This window comes from Cololabis saira, chromosome 3, assembly GCF_033807715.1.
Source record: "Cololabis saira isolate AMF1-May2022 chromosome 3, fColSai1.1, whole genome shotgun sequence".
Classification (NCBI taxonomy): Eukaryota; Metazoa; Chordata; class Actinopteri; order Beloniformes; family Belonidae; genus Cololabis; species Cololabis saira.
In genome coordinates this window covers 8,415,718-8,433,095 of record NC_084589.1, presented here as the reverse complement: position 1 = coordinate 8,433,095, position 17,378 = coordinate 8,415,718, and the positions used below count along the sequence as shown (strand labels likewise).

Here is a 17,378-nt window from a genome sequence, read left to right as displayed (position 1 = left end):
GTTTCCCACACGTTTTATTATTTTATTCATCCATGTGTCTTAGTGACAAGGCTATTAAAAACATGATTAATCTGTCCTAAAACCTGTTTCTGTGTGTGGATTTGTAATTATGGTTCTACGGTGATCTGGGATGAGTTAAAAAATTAACTTTCTATGTTTTATTGTTTATTTCTTTGCTATTTAACATATTTTAGTGTGTAAATTATTGGTTAAAGGTGCATTTTGGAGACGGGTTTAGTAATGGAAGTCGAGATATTTAGTCTACCTTCGTCATGATCTACACGACTGTCTCAGAAAATTAGAATATTGTGATAAAGTTCTTTATTTTCTGTAATGCAATTAAAAAAACAAAAGTGTCATACATTCTGGATTCATTACAAATCAACTGAAATATTGCAAGCCTTTTATTAATTTAATATATCTGATTATGGCTTACAGTTTAAAAATTAAGATTCCCAGAATATTTTAATTTTGAGATAGTATATTTGAGTTTTCTTAAGCTGTAAGCCATGATCAGCAATATTAAAATAATAAAAGGCTTGCAATATTTCAGTTGATTTGTAATGAATTCAGAATGTATGACATTTTTGTTTTTGTAATTGCATTACAGAAAATCACAATATTCTAATATTCTGAGACAGTCCTGTACACATTTGTTTTCATATTTACCCATCGAGCACTTGAATGTTTGGAGATGGCGTCTCCAGACATTGGTACGTCCTGGAACGTTTTATTCATTTAGGTAATGTGATTGCAGTATGAATGAAATTCACCTGCTGCTTCTATCTTCCCCTCTTTCAAAGTAATCTGCCTGGAAATGAAGTTGGGACATAATCTTAGGGGTGTTTCTTCTTTTCATATGAAAGATAAATTTGTTTGGTCCCAAAACGTCTGAACGTTCTCCTATGACGCATACGTTGCTGTAGAGTCGCTACCAAAGAGCCAGCGCATACCATACACTCTTTTATTCACCTCAAGATCATTCATATAAAGCCAAAGGGCCAGATAGAGATGGACCAGTCAGTCGTTTTGATATTTCTGATCTTCAGTGGCTACTTTCCAACTGTTGCAACTATCTTTTATTCATGCATCTTGTCCTTCAACATGATTGACTAGTAGTCAGGACAGCAGTATGTTGTCTTCCTGTTGTGAAGGAGGACAGACTGACGAGTCAGAACCAAGAGTAGGTTACAGGTTGGTGCTTTACTTAGCCTAGTAACTTTGGAAAATACTATTTTCCACACATTTCACTGACATCTGTGAGGTGACTTCACAGCTGTTCATGTTCACTTGATCGTTTTAGTTTAGATTTTATTGTCACACTCGGACAGATGTTCATGGATGAAGGTGCCACACTGATTTAAAAAACCCCACCTGGTTGTAATGAAGGTTTAACCTGGAGGGCTAATATTGCTGTGACGTGTGCACTTGCAGGTGATCGAGTCTCTGGGCATCATGATCTACAAGGCTCTGGACTACGGCCTGAAGGAGAACGAGGAGCGGGAGCTCAGTCCTCCTCTGGAGCAGCTCATCGATCTCATGACCAACATGGCCGAGGCCGAGAGGGACGCCTGCCCCGACGAGGGCTACGAGGCCACGGAGGAGGAGGACGAGGGAGAAGACGAGCCCGACAACATCGCTGGTGCTCACGGCTACAGAGACATCCTCAAGGTACCGGGGCGTCAGGGGGACGACGGGTGGTTGCTTTGTTTACCGTTCGGTCAGAGATGACATCCAGTCATCAAACCTCATGTCCAATGTTGAGCCCCAAGTGCTCGAGTCTGAGTCAAGTAGGTAAAGAAACATTAGATGACCCCAGATCTAAATTTAGCAGCCTCAATTACACGTTTACAACTTACTTCTTAAAGGGGACCTATTATGGCATCTAAAACCTATTTTAAACAGGCCTTGAATGTCTTAAAAACAAGCTTTTGATTGTTTTTGCTAAATAAATTAGAAATTCAGCCTCTGAGCCATGTCTTTATCTTCCCATTCTCTAACCTCATTATCTATGCAGGATTCTGAGTGGGCGGGGCTATGATAATGAGGCTCTGTGCTGATTGGCTGCCTGAATGATGCGATACACCGCTATGAAAAAATGGCGGAAACTCCGGCCGGTGGAGTTAGTTGTGGGCGTGGTTTCACGCACCGGAGGCCAACCTATGTAAATCACATTTTCGTTACGTAACGACGGGAGCAGAATCTGAACGGCTCGTAGATCCACATCACACTGGACGGCTCATCCAGGCGGCTGTACAGACACTGCAGAATCTGGTTGCTTTCCTCCTTCTCTGAGTTGGCAGGCTGAGGGGAGAACACTTTATATATGTTAAAGCAAGAGAAAACATGTTTTTCAGAATAGGTCCCCTTTAATGTTTTTTTTGTCTAAAGCAGTTTACAGTAAAATCCACACATGTGGCGTTAATGTACAAATGAAGTTGAGCTGAAAAGCCAGCTGAAATACATGATGACAGCAAACAAAGTCTCCCAGCTGCAGCTGCAGCTCTGCGGGGAAGCAGCAGGAGAGCAGTCCGTTAACAAGACAACAAAACTGGGTTTGAACTCCAGTTCATCGGCCAGAGAGCTCCACTCACCACCAGAGAGAGATTCCTCTTTATCGCTCAGCCTCCGGTATAAACGGCGTTATCGTAGAAGAAGGTTATCGTAGGGTTGTGAGTTGTCCTCATCGTCTCCTCTGAGGTGCAACACTCGGCAGTGACATTTTTGACAAGAAATCAAAGTAAACAACCAAAGAGGACCTTTTTCTCGTGGCTCCGAGCTTCTCCAGATGCAGCAATGACATGTTTTATATTCCCTCTGCCCAGCAACCCGCCCACATCAGGGATCAGCCTCATTTTTCTTTCATTCAAACTTCAAATGCTAAAAAATATATGATAAAGTTGAACTTTTTCATGCTTTTAAACAAATACATCAAACTCCAGTTTTATTTATGTTTGAAAATTCGTCACATTGTTAATTTTGAACATTTAAAATGAAACTGAAATGTTGCCCATAAAGGTGGAATAAAACATTTTTTATACCTTTTTCTCATGAAATGGTTGTAAACAAAAAGAGGAATGTTTCTGAAAACAAAATTATTCCAACTTTATGGACTAACAATCTATATGTTTATGACCCTTTTACAAATAAAACAATTTCAATTAACCGCTGGTTTAAATCTTTATACGCTGAATTGCACTTATTCTAAAACGAGGTCATATTTATTATTATAGACCTTAATTTAAGGTCAGTTAGAAACGTGGCATTAAAAGATTGTTGTTAACGATGTAATTTATCTTAAATGAGTCAGATTAATTGGATTGTACATTTCCCGTGCTCAGAGGGTTCTGGTGAGAGATGGAAAAGATATGAAAACATTTAACGTGTCTGAATCTGTTGTCCACTGGAGCAGAGTCACCATCCTCACATGGCCTCACAATCATTACATAACACCACGTACCCCGACACACAAACACACACACACACACACACACACACACACACACACACACACACACACACACACACACACACACACACACACACACACACACACACACACACACACACACACACACACACACACACACAGTCTGGCTGAGCTGATGGTTGGCTGGCTGTCGGTTTAAATTACTCTCTCCGTATTTTTTGCCCTAAAACCTTCGCTCACTGTGCTCCCTTTTGTCCTACTGTACTAACCTGGGTGGCACTGGAAAGGGCTTTTAACTCCGAGCTGCATCCTTCAACCACTGTAATCTTGATCAGTTTGGACAAATGGATGCTGGGAGGATGGTAAACACGAACTAACAGAACCTCCAGTTCCTGGAGAGAAGCAGATGCGTGTGAATAGAAGATGTTTACGAATATTCATTTGTATAAAATGTTGCTGGTTCCCTGAGCACGACGTCGGCTTGATGCCTTTTGTTTTAAAGCTTAGACACAGACACAGATATGTTGCAAACATAGAAATTAAAGTAGATTACATTAAATGACTTGATCACCAAAGGGATCAACTGGAATAATAGGAATAACGCCCCATATAACCTGAAACTGGAGTGTAGCACCCTATAATGTAATAATTTCCTGAAAATGTAATAAAATTTGCACTTAACTCAATCGAAAATGTAATAAAACCCAATAATGTAATAACTTCACCAATAACGTAATAAAACATCCTGACGGATATTGTAATAACATTTTTACCAATAATGTAATACCTTATTGGGCATTTATTACATGGTATTCAAAGTCTGCAATTTAACTGCAATTTATGGTGTTTCAAATCCAGCGTATTCTTAGATTCTTAAAACACAAAATGTACAACACTTTGTCAAGTATTACATTACATTCAGTTTTGGAAAAAAAAAAAAGACCCATCTGAAAATGTAATAAATTTCCAATAATGTAATAAGGTATTACATTATCTGTAAAAATGTTATTACAATATCAGTCAGGATATTTTATTACATTAGTAGTGAAGTTATTACATTATTGGATTCTATTACATTTTCGATTGAGTTAAGTGCAAATTTTATTACATTTTCAGGCCTTATTACATTTTCAGGAAATGATTACATTATAGGGTGCTACATGGAGGAAGTGAATGCAGTTATATGTTTTGTAAATTTGAATATGTCCCTTCATCACATCGTATAGTAAAGTGCAGCTGTATGAGCTAAAGCGTCTGATTTCCTGTGCTGCAGCTGTGCACCGCTCATCTGCCCAGCGTGTCGGACGCCCCCAGCCACTACCAGGCCGTGTGCCGGGCCCTGTACACAGAAACCAGGGAGCTCCGCACCTTCCTGGAGAAGATCAGGAGCGCCAAAGAGGTGGGTCCTCATCATCATCATCATCGTCATCGTAGCTGGGGATTTATGAAGCTCAGGCACATTGGTTGTAGTTTGAACCACCAGATTTGTGTGTTAGTTTACATTATGCAGCTAACAGGAGGACATTATGGTGAACAAATCAAACCGACCTCCAATAAAAAGGTCAAGGGATTATCTCTGAGCTTCAGTTTTCCCAAAGACACACTGGAGCATCAGCGCTGGGACCTCACACGCCCCCAACAGCCCACTAGGCAGCAGGATCCTCCGTCCCCGTGGACACATAACCCGTTTACAAATACCGGTGCTCCGCTTCCTCCTCCCCTTCTTCTTCTAGCCTTTAGTGGTCGCCACTGTCATCATCATCATCATCTGTCTCTATCTGGACGTCTCCTGCTTCTTCCTCTGTTACTCAGCCCAAGTGCACATCCTCTTTAACAACATCCAGAGATCTTCCTTTTCCTCCTGTCTGGCAACTCCTTCTCCAGCATCCTTCTACTAGTGTCTTCACTATTCCTCCTCCTCATGTGCTCAATCCGTCTCAATCTTTCCCAGCATTCCTCAGTGCCGTCCTGCATGTTGTAGATGTTTCATTGCTCAAACACATCGGGCTCCATTAATTCATTGTTAGACTTTTGCAACAGGTCCTCTTGTTATGTTTTAATGTATAAATACATATATATTTGTAACTTTTTGTAACTACCATACCTTAGAGGGAATATACATGACTGTCTCAGAAAATTAGAATATTGTGATTTTCTGTAATGCAATTACAAAAACAAAAATGTCATACATTCTGGATTCATTACAAATCAACTGAAATATTGCAAGCCTTTTATTATTTTAATATAGCTGATCATGGCTTACAGCTTAAGAAAACTAAAATATCCTATCTCAAAAAATTTGAATATTCTGGGAATCTTAATCTTAAACTGTAAGCCATAATCAGCAATATTAAAATAATAAAACGCTTGCAATATTTCAGTTGATTTGTAATGAATCCAGAATGTATGACATTTTAGTTTTTTTTATTGCATTACAGAAAATAAAGAACTTTATCACAATATTCTAATTTTATGAGACAGTCCTGTATATATAAAAATATGTCATCCTGTTACATCACAAACCTGGATGAGTGTAACGTGATCCAACTGGTCCATCTTTATCTCCACCCAACTTCATTAACTTCAGCTGCATTTGGTGTACCCGTATTTTCACGACCATATGGCGCACTGTGTGGAAAGGCGCACCCTCAGTTTTGTGTGTCATTTTTGGTTTTAAAACACACATACGGCGCACCGACCCAAAAGGCGCCGTCTACGGAGACGGAGCTGCACACACACGCGCTGCAAAACACACACGCGCTAAAAATAGAGCAGAAGCAAAACTTAGTTTGATATTTTATTTCACTTTTCACATCAATCAAACCCTTCAAAGGTTCATATTCTGTTTCTGCATTAAAGAATTTAAAAAAACCACCGGGGGGCTGCACATAAACCTGTCTCAGCCACTGATCATCTCCTCATCCGTCCAGCCCTTTTCATTTCACTCTGGCTGGAAAAGTCTGTTTAGGCAACGCTTTTCTTTTAAAAATCACCATAGCCGGCCGTTTCTGTCCATCAGCGTGGCAGGCAAGCACGAGAGTAAATAAACTTTTCATACCCCGTTGTGCTGCGGATCCCGACCGCGGCGGTCCCGGGTCCCGCTCCGCCCCCCCCCCCCCCCCCCCCCCCCCCGCGCTGGACCGGGTCCGCTCCCCGTCTGCTCCCTCGCGCTGGACCGGGTCCGCTCCCCGTTTGCTCCCTCGCGCTGGACCGGGTCCGCTCCCCGTTTGCTCCCTCGCGCTGGACCGGGTCCCGGTCCGCCCCCCCCCCCCGCGCTGGTCCCGCGGCGGTCCCGGGTCCCGCGTCCCGCGCGCTGGTCCCGCTCACACACACGCGCTGTCGGGGAGCCGGTACCGGGTTGTATCCGGATCCGCTCCGCTAATTCAGCTGCGCCAGTCCGAATTTCCAGACCTGTCTCAGCTTCTTGATCATCATCATCCCTTCATACAGCCACCCCTTTTCATTCGCCCTTATAATGACTCTCGGCTGGAAACGTCTTATGCAAAGTTTTTCTTTTAAAAATCACCATACAGTTTCTGTCCATCAGCTGCGCCAGGCAACACCACATAAATTAGAATCTGTGTGTCGCGCCGCGAACACACACACGCGCATGTCGGGAGCCGGTACCGGGTTTGTAACCGACAGATTTGGCTGCAAATCTTGGAGTGTGAAGCTGATCCGACCTGAGACAGACCCCTGAAATCTCTGCTCTTAAAGCGGCCGGGAACCAGGTCGATCGGACCCCGCAAACCCACGGCAGGTGCATGCTCGGTTCCCGACATGCAAAACACACGCGCGCTGCAGAACAAGTGTGCTTATTTAAAAATATAGCTGGAGCAAAACTTAGTTTGATTGTATTTTATTTCACTTTACACATCAAGCAAATCCTTAAAAGTCTTCATCATCTGTTCCCGCATTAAACAGCTCAGTGGAGTCTCATTCACGTCGCAACTCAAGGCTTCACCCGCCCCCTTCTCCCTTTACCGTTCTCATGGTGGCCGGCCTGACATTACCGTAATTCAGGTAATAGACACGGCGCACCGTTTCTTATGGCGCCCGGCACATTTAAAAAAAAAAAAAAAAAAAAAAATGTGCGCCTTATGGTCGCGAAAATACGGTACTCAGAAGTGGGAAACACAAAACTGTAACACGGATTCACAAGCAGCACACTCCCTGGAGTCTGTCCCTTTTGTTCTGCATCTCTGTGGTAAAATTATTCCACAGATGTCAAATTATTTTGAGAGAAGCAGATGCGTGTGAATAGGAGATGTTCACACGCATCTTTTTTTTAGTGAGTGCAGTTGTGTGGTGCTCCCTTCTCTTGTGTATTAAAGTTTGAAGTGAGGAAATCAGCCAAGTAGGGCGTACAGCATTCCTGCAGGCCGCCTTTCCTGTCTCAGTAAGAAGCCATCATTACGCCGGTGGGCAGCGTGTACTGCAGTAGTCATGTACAGGTGATACACAGATAACACAGGTGAAGACAACAGTCTGGCAGCTTTGTTTAAGAGCAGACGCAGTCAGGTGATGTGGAGAGGCATCTGTGGCAGTGACGGGGCAAAGGAATGTAAGGAACGTTCACGAGAGCTCGTCCTGCAGAACGTAACACTAGCAGTTCAGGTGTAGAAACATGTACATGATCTTTAATCAGGATCATAATTCAGGGGGAAATTAATTTCAACTGACTTGCAAGATTCTGAGACTTGTGTTATGAGCAATCAGTAAATGATGCTAACAAAAACAGCGTCATGTGACAAGAACTTGCAAAATTCTCCTTTTAAATTCAAATCAAAGAACTAATTTAACGAATATTTTGGAATCCCACAAGGATGCAGTATCTAGCTCCCTTCCCAACCAGGACGTTATAGCTCAGCTCCCTAATTTAGGGGTTGGAGTCAAGGCCAGGGGCCGATCTCTGCAAGGTGTGCCTTTTACAGAACTGGTACTACAGCTTTGTGCTGCCGGCTCAAGCAAAAGCATCATGATGCGATACTAAGTGGCCATAAAAACAAGTTTTTTCTTTTAGTTACTTCAGAAATACATATACAGTATGTTCGCAAGCACATAATGGGAATTTTTTTAACTTGTCTTAAGCTGATGCTTGTGTTTATCTTGTCTGATGAAATTTTAGGGAACATATTCATGACTCAGTGTGCAAGAAAAGGGAGAATTAGGTGCATGGATGAGCTTTAGACTGACGTTTAAGAGTTCAGGAAAGGAATTCCTTTTTATTTATTTACCCTAATTTCAGAAAATATTTAAAAGACTTTTCTTTTGAGCCAGTCTTAAAATAATAATAAAAAAAATCATCAATTAGCACTGTCAGAGCTAAACATTGTGTTACAGAAGAGTATCTGTACACTATAATTGTTGTTTTTGTCAGCTCGTGTTTGTGTGAGAGGACAGTAATTATCATCTATAAATATTCCAAATGCATAAATCCTAAATTAATGATCTATTTTTTACCTGGTATTTTGTGGATTTTTGCACAGTTCAAAGCTAAAATCAGTAATCCATCAAAATTAACCAGACATGATCTGTACAGTCTGCTACGTATTGGAGGAAAAGATCAGAAGAACCTGAATTGTACGAAACAAGCTGGAGTTTGAGAGGAAAAGCTCAAACTGGAGAGCAGAACATCCATTTTTAGGAAGAGCAGTACAATTGTGTGAAAAGAATAAAGCCAGCAAAAAGTATGCTCTTTATAATACGTAGCAATTTACCCCAGAAGGGTCTTTAGCTGTGCAGTATTGCACATAAACCCCCGGCGTGCTAAATTATGAGGTTATAAGGTATAACTGCAAGGCAGTAGCGCGGAAGAAATTGGTTCAAAATGCATCATCATCGTGCAGTTGCTGAACCTCTGCTGGGAATCTGAAGCATTTTGTGTATCAATGTAGCCATTGTACAAGTTGTCATGAGACTGGGAACATAAATGTGTCATATGCAATTACCCAATGTGCCTGCTGTTTGCGCTGCAGGGCGTTACAGCCGCTGCATTAGTGCGTGAGCTTTGGACCGTTTTAGTTGTCCAAGATTCAGGATAACAGGCGAAGGAAAGGGAAGACTTTAGAAATACGTTAACTTCAGGGTCACGTACCGCTGTCGATGGTGCAGAGAAGACAAAACAGAAAGTTTTTTTTGGAAATGCTGCTATGCCATCACAAGCGTACAGAGTGAAGCCGTGTCTGGTAACCAGTACTGGAGTTGAGGGGGGATGAGGGGGGATGGCATCCCCCCCTGAAATAAAAACAGTCAAAATCATCCCCCCCAGTAAAACTGCCATCCCTCCTTTCCATCCCTTATGTCATTTCATCAATGAATGTGGTTTTACTGCTATTTCAACATTTAGAGTCATCACCAGAAAAATAACACCAGAAAAATAACTTATTTGACAATTTTCACCTGTTTCAAGTAAATTTTCACTTGAAATAAGTAGAACAATCTGCCAGTGGGACAAGATTTATCTTCTTATTACAAGCAATAAAATCTTGTTCCACATGCAGATTTTTCTACTTATTTTAAGTGAAAATCTACTTGAAACAGGTGAAAATTGTTGTTTTTTCCAGTGATGAGTCTTGTTTTAAGTGTAATGAGATTTTTTTTACTAAAATGAGACATTTTAACTAGAAATAAGACAAATATTCTTGTTAAGATTGTGAGTTTTTGCAGTGATCCATTTTACTTATCCTGTGAAGGACAGAGTCATATTGATAAGTTCAGAAAACTGTTTTTTATTGTTGTGTTTTGATGTATTTGATGTAAGCCCAGTGGATATTTAAAGCTTACAGAAGGCTGCATTTAACTGCTGCTATGTCATTCCTGCAGTATTTCTGCAGGTGTTTTGGTCACTGCTATTATTTGTAATATATTATATTATTTGTAATCAGCACAAATTATCTGTCCCCATATGATAAAATCCACCATCCCCCGTGATTTGTTTTTACAACTCGAGTACTGCTGGTAACGATGGTGATTTACACTCAGACCCGACTCCTGCACCTCCATGGGAGACTTTAGTCACTCAGGCTGAAAACATCAACTGTGAACAAATTTCACGATTGTCTGGATTTCTGGCACTGCTCTCACAAGTGGAAGTGGGTCACTGTGAGGAGATAGTGGCATGAGTGTCGTGGAGTGTGAGACACGGACGACGACAACAGCAGACGTGCTGACTTTCAAACTGACAAAAGTGGAGAGTTCATGTTCTCGTGACTCCCCCAGCCAGACTGAGATAATCACGCATGGCTGGTGTCGCCGTGGTTCGCATGAGTGTGTGCCGTCATATTTTTACAACTCTACATACCACAAAGGATTAACGCTCCACATTGTGCTGTAGGTATGGTACCTGTTACAGCTCACAAGGGAGATTATGAGAAAGAGTGTGTGGCTGCAAGTTTTCACACTGAAAGGTTTGAACATGAGCTGATAAAATGCTTTTCTTATCACAGAAGCAGCATCGACCCATCCTCCTTTCCTTGCGTTGTTATTCAGGCCGTTCCTCTAACTGCGACTCTAACGCTGCACAGACTCCTGACTTTACAGCCTTCCACCCAAACACTGAGTGCTGAAGTGCTTTCAGACTTCATTTCTCCTCAGGAGCAATTTGGAGCTCAGCTGTGAGTGGGACTGTTTCCTGTGAGGTGTGTGTGTGTATGTGTGTGTGTGTGTGTGTGTGTGTGTGTGTGTGTGTGTGTGTGTGTGTGTGTGTGTGTGTGTGTGTGTGTGTGTGTGTGTGTGTGTGTGTGTGTGTGTGTGTGTGTGTGTGTGTGTGTGTGTGTGTGTGTGTGTGTGTGTGTGTGTGTGCACCACCTCAGGGTCCCCTCCTGCAACACAGCACTGCTGCCCTTTCAGTGTAGGACACACATCTGAATGAATAGAGGGGATTTGGATGGTTGCGTAACTCCAGAAGAAAGAAGCTTTGCAAGGAGGAAAACAGGGACTGCAGTAATTGTACTAAGTTGAGAGCACCTCAGAAAGTACAGGAAGGCATTTCTTAAGCGATACAAATAAACTGTGGTGCAACTGTCTTTGCACATGTGGCTGTCAGACAGCCTCGTTTATCAGATTCTGGCTCTTTGACAGAAAACACGGGAAGGAAATACTCAAGAAAATTAGATTAGATTTTTATTGAGTGGTAAATGTTTTTTTTCCTCCTCAGCCTAATTTAACTTATTTATTTACATCCATTTTTGGATCTCTGGCCTGTAACAAATTCCACAGAAAGTCGGCAATTGGGTGCCAGTTAAGTGCTGTAAATAAAAGAAAATGAAGTTATTTCAAACATGCAATCCCAGCTGGTGATTGTGAGGATTTAGTACAAAACCAGTATCTGTGAAGAACAAACATGAGCAAAGCAACAAATCCTGGAGAAAATAATTGAACGATGTTTTTGTTTTTGAAAGAAAGAAAAAAAATCTGAATGTTTGACCTCCTGCATTGGATAATATCATCAGCCTGTACAGGGAAGGCTGTGAGCTGAACTGGGACTGTGTTCACCGTTCACTCGGACTGCAGTGTGTCCGGAGGAATCAGTCATCAATCGTTGAGTAAAACCACATGGACAAGAGGCTACTTGGTCAAACACTGCAATGCTACTACAACGTTCCTCTTCTCTCACTGGACTTGTCCAGGGGCGGCACTGACATCTCCAGGCTCAGAGGCATCTCGGAGGAACTAGCACACACTAGAAATGCATGATTTTGCTCAGAGAAATCAATATTCTGGATGTTTGGAAGAAATGCCAAGACAAAAAGCAAAAAGAAGCATCCAGGTTTTTAGGTCCAGGCTCTGTGATGCTCCGGGGTCACAGACCTGGAGTGGAAACATAAATGCAGGTGAAGAAATTAAACCCAGCTGATGAGAAGAAGAATACATTTAATGATGATGATTGTTATTATTTGCATAAACAGGATTGTACTTCTGATTTGGGGTTTTAGTAACTTTCGAATGTGGTTCATGCTCATACGCTTATACGAGAAACCTCAACGCATTGAACTTGTCCTTAGACATCCACCAGAATCTATTTGTGGATAATTTATGGCTAAAAAAGAAGACTGTAATTGCCAAACCAGCACTCACGCCACATGTACAAGTATAATCACAAACTTGTGACTAAATTTGAAACACAACCTCTACTACACCTGTAGTTTGTGTGTGCGTGTGTGGGTTGTGAGAGTGTCCCAGTTGATAGACCTGAGCAGCTCAACAGTAGATTCATCTTTTTCTATCTACCACAGCTGGAAATTCATAGAAACTGAACTAGAAACAAATAAAGCCTCCAAGTGCTCCATGTCAGCCGTTGCTGTAGAAAAGAAACTGAATAAAAAGAAAGAGAGCAGAATAAGCGCGGTTGCAGAGGTAGTTGGTTATTATTTTGATTATTTCTATGGCCTGGAAGCAGCAACAATCGTGGCCTCATGAGGCTCACATGCCATTCAGATGAAATGCAGCGCTGCTCCGTCGACCTTTGAGATTCTAACACGGGTTTTGATTCGATCCGGAGTTGCTCTGCTCATCCTCATGAGATAACGGTGTTTAAGAGCTCTTGAACTTATCCGTCTTCATGCTCTTCAATGGCTAGATTAGTTGTATCTTAATGAGACGAACCGTTATGAATCCGTGAGAGCTGCAGCGGTCTCCGCTGCCGCTGACGCCCTACACACCGTTGACAACACGACTTGTAATCAGCAGTCTGCTCCACGTTGGCGGTGACATTATGCAACGGCCGGTAGAGACAGCTGTTCCCTGATAGGATGAAGAACTGTGATTTCCAGTGAGCCGAGGTTTTTCCCTCCACAGTCAGCTGGCCCGGCTCTTGTGACCGTCTTATCAGGCTCCGCCGCTCTGTTACGTGCACAGAGGGCCCACAGAAATGAGCCCCGGGGAGCATATTTTCTATGTGACTGCTGTTTTAAAATGCTCTTTATCTCACTTTCCCTCACACAGAGAGCACACATGCACAAACATTGACATCACCTATTGAACCTGAAAGGAGACAAACACAGATGAATCCCGTGTTTCCTGCAGATGTACAGTAATTACATTCAGTTCAGTTTTATTTTTATAGCATCCGTGAGAATAAAAACTGTCTCTAGGTGCTTTCCAGAGACCCAGAACACGAACTTTGAGCAATGTTTAAATAGTTTAAGTAGAAACAGAGAGAGGAGAGACGCAGATATACTGTCAGTGGTACAAAAGACAAGATATATCAGCACTAATCATCACACGACACTGTAGATGCTTGAGATTGATCTGATGTTGACAGGGAGGAGGGAGGAGGTGGGTCAACTGTCCTTTCCACTGCCTGAAAACATGGATAAGTTAAATGTAATGTCTTACTTCCACCACACTTATAAAGTAAATCTGTGACGAGGTTCGTTATAATATCAGTCAGTAGCATGTAACATGTATGTAACAGCATGTAACAGGAAACCAGTTACCTGACATCAGATTCAAGCTGTTCAACAATTAAAAGTCAAGTATCTTCACTGGGTGAAAGGTCTGGACCGCAAGAAGAACGCCTAAGACCCCGTCCACACGTAGCTGGGTATTTTTAAAAACGAATATTTCCCCCCTCCGTTTATAAAAAAATTTGCATCCACATTACATCGTTTTTTAAAAAAAACCCTTCCACACATAACCGAAGATCTGCGTTTTCGACCACATTCATAAGCATTCTAACCTGTAGATCATCTGCGGCTCCCGGGGAAGCTGCGCCTCCGCGGCTCCTCCGGGGCTCCTCCGGGGCTCCTCCGGGGCTCCTCCGGGGCTCCTCCGGGGCTCCTCCGGGGCTCCTCCGGGGCTCCGCGGGGGCTTCGCGGGCCCTACACCGTACAGTGCGCGTCGCTGCGTACCCTACGGCGTAGGCTCTGCGTCGGTGTAATGGTGTCAAGACCAGAGACCATTTATTTAATAAATAGCTTGGAGAACAGATGCTGGATCATCTGTAGTAAACAAAAGGCGCACGTCAGAGCAGATTTGTTGTTGTTTTGGCGCATAATGTGACGTTCGAAAACGCAAAACTCCGGTTGTCTCTGTCTACACGCATCTACATAAACGGAGTTTTCAAAAATCTTCACTTTGCCCGGAGTTTTTTTAAAGCTTCGTTTATTTGCGTTTTCCTGTGGATGACAGGTCCAAACGTAGGAAAATATCTCCGGTTTAGCAGATACCCGGCTACGTGTGGACGGGGTCTAAGTCTATGATGCCATGCTGTCCTGATGGTGGTTTAGCAATGTCTTGCTAAAATATGCAAGACTTTCCCTGAAAAAGACATCTATTCCATTTCCATTGCAAAATCTAAATATCACAAAACGTTTACTGGCAACACTGAGAATTCGAAGAAAAAACTGTCAAATGTCACTAAAACCTTTTAAGACTTTGATGCGGTGGTTTCTCAGACGTGTGCATAGTCCAGTTTATCACTAAAGTTTGATGGAAACACGTCTCTGGCATCACTGGATGTGATGGAGTCGGCCAATCTGAAGTCTTGGAAATCTAGTTCCTGGCTGTTTTTGGGCTCGTTAATACGATGCCGTCGTGCTACAACACGACCTGATCATCGTACATTACTGCATTACATGAGGGATTTGCCTCAATAATCAGTTCAATGATCATCTGCCGCTTTCTTCTTCTTCTGTTGACTAATCTTGCAACAGCGCAGGCAGCAGCTGCAATATATTGTCTGAAAATGAAGATTTTTAGGTCTATCTTCATCAAAGTGGAGCTCTACTTCGCTGTTTTGAAGACAACGGTACGAGATATGGAGAGAGAACTAGGAGGGTTTCACTCATAGAAAGAAAACATTGTTCAATGGAAACACGGCAGCAGTACCTTTGTCCCAATTTCAGAATAATAGCTTCTTAGATCCACTTGTTGTCTAGATGTGAACATACAGTGTGTTTCTGTAAAACATTGATATCATTTTCAGCTGCCCAGTTCCTACAGACTGGACCCCACGTCGCCCTGGTTTTATATTGGCATTTCAAATCTCGATTTGACCACAGGATGATGTTTAAAATGATAAATGAACTTTGGCTCAGAGAAGATGTTTTAGGATAATGTTCATGAATGGCTTCCCTTTTATAAGATGGACCTTCCATCTAATTATAACATTAATTGCTCAGAATCCTTTGATGATTTTATGTATTCAAAACAAAATATTCAATTCTTTTGCAACTATATGCTACCATGATTCAGAAAAATAGTCTTTTCTATTTGTCTATTTGTCTATTTGTTGTAATTTATTAAGAATCTCATGGTAACAAGATGATCATAGTACTGTTATAAATGGCATAGAGAATGGAAGCAGTACGGTCAGAGATTCTCTCCTCTTCCTACGCTAAAAAATAAAACAAAACAAAAACAAAGCAAAAAAACTACAGCAACAATAATAAAACAGACAAAAAAAATTAAACAAACAGCAAAAACAAAACAGAAGATAAACAAATCATGACCACCCCAACCCTTCCCCCTATTACCCCTCCTAGCATTTAAAAAAAAACCTGTTGCCGCTATCAAATTCAAAAAAAGCAGATTTTTTAAATATAAACGGTTATACTGTAAGTCTCATTTACATTTTGCACAGCGTCCTAACCAGGGGCAAAATATAACTATTTTAATTCAGCCCAAAGAGATTTTGGTGCCTAAATGTAAGTTTTGTTGCCGAAACAAAGTCAGAACCTAAGTGAGGATTTAAATGACGGTCAAACCACATTGTGTAAGGTGAAACTAAAGGAAACATGAAGTTGTCAGACTCAGATTGAAGCAGGGTCACCATGATGAGGAGGTACAGTATGGTGACAGAGTCTCCTCCCAGAGCTGTTTGCTACTTCACACGACTAAATTTGCTTGTATTCAGGACTTCGTATATCAGGCAGATGGACAGAAATCCTAACCAAACATTTGCCTTTCCTCCTGCTGGCTTCACAAACGTCTCTGGAAAAGGTCATGGCTACAGCGCACGCATGGAAACGACTGGAGCAGATACAACAGCACGCCCATACCTCAAATCAAGAAAAAAACACCGGGGAAGGGGTGAAAATGTGCAAATGCTAATTATGCAAAACAAAAATCCAACTCTGATAAAAGTGTTATGTATAATGTCCACAGATAGTCTTTAGCGACCTTATTGTTTGGAGACTCTTCTCCAAACACACCGACACACCGTCTGTTGAACGAACTTCATTGTAAATTGGCCGATATGAATAACAGTGAATTAAAGATAAATATGAACTGAATAGTTTTTCGTGACCAACATGGTTCTCTAGGAAATGAAGTGCTTTGCATTATGATTTTGACGAGCATAAACTCCCTTTAGTTGTCTGTAAAGTGAGCCTGCACAGCAGCTGTATCTGCTAAAGCAGGGACATGTTTCTCATCTGCTTGTGTCAGAATTATAACCACACGTCTGTGTTCACCAGAACCTCCGTAAGATGGAGGAGTCGTCAGAAGAACCCGCCCGAGACCTGAACGAGCTCCAGAACGCTGACTGGGTAAGCAAGTGGACTCAGACCTCAGCAGGTCCTTTCTCTGTCAGCCTGACTGAGGATCAAATATTCAGTGGGATGATCAATATTCTTCATGATTGTATGTTCAGATAAAGTAATTGTAGGCATGGCCCACCCTGTTCCAACGCTTCCCTCTGCTTCGTCCCCAAGGCTCGGTTCTGGGTTCAGGTGATGAGGAACCTTCGTGAAGGAGTCAAGCTGAAGAAGGTGCAGGAGCGTCAGTACAACCCTCTGCCCATCGAGTACCAGCTCACTCCCTACGAGATGCTCATGGACGACATCCGCTCCAAACGCTACAAACTCCGCAAAGTCATGGTCAGTGTCCAGAAACGCTCTGCTCAGCATCACGACGTTGAGTCCAGGTGACTCGTGTCGGACGTTGGAGCAGACATTCAGTCCTTCTTTACAGCACTGTTTTAACATATCTGTGGGAAATCTCT

The 17,378-nt window shown here is 42.2% G+C and overlaps 1 protein-coding gene across 1 annotated transcript in view; it reads left to right on the top strand.

Moving 5' to 3' along the window:
• spire1b (spire-type actin nucleation factor 1b) overlaps positions 1-17,378 on the top strand; it is a 53,219-nt gene that overhangs the window by 15,801 nt on the left and 20,040 nt on the right. The window contains exons 3-6 of the mRNA XM_061715678.1: positions 1,435-1,671; positions 4,704-4,829; positions 16,852-16,923; positions 17,089-17,253. Of these exons, the coding sequence (XP_061571662.1) occupies positions 1,435-1,671; positions 4,704-4,829; positions 16,852-16,923; positions 17,089-17,253 (600 nt within the window). The remainder of the gene's footprint in view (positions 1-1,434; positions 1,672-4,703; positions 4,830-16,851; positions 16,924-17,088; positions 17,254-17,378) is intronic.